Source organism: Nicotiana sylvestris, chromosome 2 (assembly GCF_000393655.2).
Source record: "Nicotiana sylvestris chromosome 2, ASM39365v2, whole genome shotgun sequence".
Classification (NCBI taxonomy): domain Eukaryota; kingdom Viridiplantae; phylum Streptophyta; class Magnoliopsida; order Solanales; family Solanaceae; genus Nicotiana; species Nicotiana sylvestris.
In genome coordinates this window covers 148,529,943-148,534,125 of record NC_091058.1, presented here as the reverse complement: position 1 = coordinate 148,534,125, position 4,183 = coordinate 148,529,943, and the positions used below count along the sequence as shown (strand labels likewise).

Here is a 4,183-nt window from a genome sequence, read left to right as displayed (position 1 = left end):
GATATAATTTTCATACATGCAAATAAAAAATGCCTATTAAATTGTCCGAACGAGTAAAAAAAAATTAATCGGACATTTGGCCTCGACTTTGTTGAAAAGGAATCTTTAGTTGTAATCTCCCATACAGGGTCAAAGCAAATCTCACCAAACAAACGCTCCGACCTAAAGTCATTCGCTTAATATTTCATTTCTGTCTTCCACTATATTAACAATAACAAAAACAGACAACAGTTTAAATTGCATTGTCCTATGTTTAACTGTGTAAATTTTGCATAATCTCAGATATTTAATTTCGTATTAACAAAGTATGACATGTGCTATGATCCAAGTATAGTTTAGACTATGTTTGAATATTGAATATTCTATGCTTAGTATTTGCTTATTACGCGATTCCTTTGCGGATATCGTAGCATAAATTTCTCTATTCCCACGTTAAATGGTTCCCTACCAAACCTAGCAAGTGCATTTACTCGAGTTTGTCAAATAGTTTATGAAAATTTAATAGCGTACGTATTGGATTATGCATACTGGTTTAATTCCTTCAACCATGGCTTAACGGGGAAGAAGACCGTTGACCTTACATATGGGCTTAACATAACTGCTTGACTTTCCAGATTTTGCCCTGCAATTTTCAATCTGTTACTCTAACCACATTTATTCACACCATGAGGTTATCTCCACTCTTGTTACTTTTCACTCTTTATTTGATTTTCTTAATCTTACACTGTGTGTTAAATTGCACCATCAAATTTGTTGTTTCCTTTTATTGTATTTTTGGATTGATTCTGAATTTTATTATGTTCTCATTGGACTTCACTCTCTCTGGTTGTTTTTTTAGATAACTTGCAAATCAGATATATGTCCCACCGTCTATTACTAGTTGTTTAGTTAAAATTAATTGTTGCTTTCCTTTGTGCTTTGAAGGCGTTTGATTTGATTCTGAATGTTCTCAATAACCTCTCTTTATGCCATTAGATTGGTATTTAATGGCAGTTGTGGAGGTAGAGCTTGAACTTGTGTAGGCAGTTGAATTTTTTTTAAAATATATGGTACTCCATAATTTTACTTAGTTTGGACCTACTTCTACAAAATACTAGTAATATTGAGTGCATCAACGGACTTAAAATGTTAATCGGCCTCTCTGTAATGGACCTTTAGTCATCATTAAGTGTCAAGTGGACGAGAGTTAATCAGTAAAGTTGTAAGTTTTAGTGCCCATTTTCTTCAGTTTCCCATCAGGGTTATGATACCGAAATCATATGAACACATTTTAATTTGATATTTTCATTAATGTGTAATGCTTACTAGATTTGATATCCTGTGGATTGAAGATCAACATAACTGACTCTTTAGTGGATCTTAAGGGATTATATAACTAAAGGGGAGCCTTGGCGTAACTGGTAAAGTTGCTGCCACGTGACCACGAGGTCACGGATTTGAGCCGTGGAAACAGCCTCTTGCAAAAATGCAGGGTAAGGCGGCATACAATAGACCCCTGTGATCCGGCCCTACCTCGGGCCCTGCACATAGCGGTAGCAAGGATCAGAGGTCTCAATTCGAAAATTAAGTTCATATGGATATTGAAATCATGTTTATCCATAGCTGAAACTAAAAATCTGATCATTCTCCATTTGCAGTTCTCTTTGTCGTGCTACTTCTTGTACGCCGTTCTCTGTGGTTGCCCTCTGATAGTTTAAGTTGCTTTTCTTGGATTTGCTCTCTAAATCATTGCACTTGTTCGAGCCTGACCTATATATAGTAATGCAATCCCCTAGTGCGGATTTGCTGCTCATTCATTCAATTGGTCATGGTGCAGAATGTCTGATGGTCTGTAGTAACTCTTCTAGCAGTTTTGATTTAAATAGAACAAAGTATTAGTGAAACTGTCTCGGGATTTTTGGTTCAAATTTGTGCCTTGACCCTTTGGTGTGGTCTTTCAATAGCATATACTTTTAGTGAAATTAGGGGTTACCTGATCAACTATCAGTGATAATGCCAATTAATCATGTCTAATCACTAGTCAAGTAATCAACTCAATGATAATGAATATATGGCTTATGGTGTTCACTGAGCATGTTTTGTGTTTTCATCGTAAGATACTCCGTGCACCAAACAATGTTATCCCTCTTTGTTTTAGGTCCTATTTTCTTCTGATTTGAATTTGATATGTTGATCCATTACAGATCAAGGAGATTTTATGGGATTTCTCTTTCCCTAATCATCATCAACATGGCTGCCATAATGGAGCGTGCTGATGAAAATCTCCTTCCAGCTGTTTACAAAGAAATCAGTGAAACTTTTAAGGCAGGGCCATCTGATCTTGGTTATCTCACATTCATAAGGAATTTCGTCAAGGGAATTGCATCACCAGTAGCAGGTATTTTAGTCATAAACTATGACCGTCCCCCTGTTCTTGCAATTGGGATACTGTGCTGGGCACTGGGTACTGGTGCAATGGGTGCTAGTAAGTATTTTTTTCAGGTTGGATTCTGGAGGGCAGTAAATGGTTTTGGACTGGCAATTGTGATACCTTCTCTACAGTCATTTATAGCTGATAGCTATACGGATGAGGCTAGAGGAACTGGATTTGGATTTCTTAATCTTATTGGAACTATGGGTGGGATAGGAGGTGGAGCTATTGCTACAGTTATGGCTGGCTATGAATTCTGGGGCATTCCAGGATGGCGCTTTGCCTTCGTCATGATGGCAACATTGAGTAGTTTGATTGCATTTCTTGTATTCAAATTAGTTATTGATCCAAGAAGAAGAACCAGCATAGAGCACGATATTGCAAAAAATAGTGACAGGTAGGGTTGCTTGTTTAAGTTACATTAGATTTGTCAGAAACATTGTAGCTTCATGTCCCATGCTCTAGTTAACCATCATTTCACTCTTTTTGCGATCCTGTTTTAGGAAGGATTTGATAGAGAAGGGACATACCAATTCAATGTCGATTTGGATGGAGTCTTGGACAGCCATGAAAGCTGTCATTAAAGTGAAAACGTTTCAGTGCATTGTTCTGCAGGGTCTGGTTGGGTCCTTACCTTGGACTGCCATGGTTTTCTTTACATTGTGGTTTGAATTAATTGGTGAGTAGCCTGTATTTCATGTTTAGTAAGGTGCCTGCTCTTTTAATTTCCAATGTTTATTGTATTATTTAGTTCATGACCGTGCACTGCATCAATAATAAACATGATATGATGATGCAGGTTTTGATCACAACAATGCAGCAGCACTAGTCGGTCTATTTGCTGCTGGATGTGCATTAGGTTCCTTTTCTGGTGGTGTCATTGGAGATAGAATGTCTCGCCTATACCCTAATTCAGGCCGTATCATGTGCGCGCAATTTAGCGCTTTTATGGGCATCCCATTCTCATGGTTCCTTCTTCGTGTTGTCCCCCAGTCCGTGAGCAGCTATTTCACATTTGCTGTGACTCTATTCCTGATGGGGCTAACAATCAGCTGGAATGCTACTGCTACAAATAGTCCGATGTTTGCTGAAGTGGTGCCTTCAAAGCACAGGACCATGATCTATGCATTTGATCGCGCCTTTGAGGTTTCATTTTCTTCGTTTGCAGCTCCAGTTGTAGGAATTCTTGCAGAAAAACTATATGGTTATGATTCCAAGTCTGTTGATCCGCTGTTAGGATCTTCAAAAGAGGCCTTAGCATTGTCAAAAGGCCTATTCTCAATGATGGCAGTGCCTTATGGTTTATGTAGCCTATTTTATACCCCTTTGTATTGGACATACAAGCAGGACCGTGAGAATGCAAGAATTGCAAGTATAAAAGAAACAGAGATGATTTGACAATCACACCTCTTCACTTCCTTGTCGGTGCTGAATCGTGTGGATGTGGTTATTCTGGCATCAGAGATTATGAGCACTCCGGTGTTATAGCAGTTTGCTAAGCATGGCTGCGGTATATATCAGAAGGTGACCTGCTCATGGAAGCTAGGATTTGTTAGAAAATAATAAACAAAATTGGTTTTGAGGCGTGAAAATCGACTGTCCTTAAAGAGTTATCGCCTGTATACTAATTTAGGGAAAATACAAAACGATTCTCTTCAGGATACAACAAAGCCTGCAATAACACTTGTGATTTTCTTTATCATTTCGTTGGAATTCTTGTGTATTTATAAGCAACCAACATACCCTTTCAGAAAAGATGTCTTGTTTCACAAA

General features: G+C 38.1%; 1 protein-coding gene across 1 annotated transcript; it reads left to right on the top strand.

Moving 5' to 3' along the window:
* Nucleotides 1-209: 209 nt before the first annotated feature.
* LOC104222557 (uncharacterized) lies at nucleotides 210-4,183 on the top strand. The gene is made up of 4 exons (XM_009773799.2): nucleotides 210-670; nucleotides 2,184-2,807; nucleotides 2,914-3,089; nucleotides 3,210-4,183. The coding sequence occupies exons 1-4, from the start codon at nucleotides 666-668 to the stop codon at nucleotides 3,806-3,808; spliced, it is 1,404 nt and encodes a 467-aa protein (XP_009772101.1). The 5' UTR covers nucleotides 210-665; the 3' UTR covers nucleotides 3,809-4,183.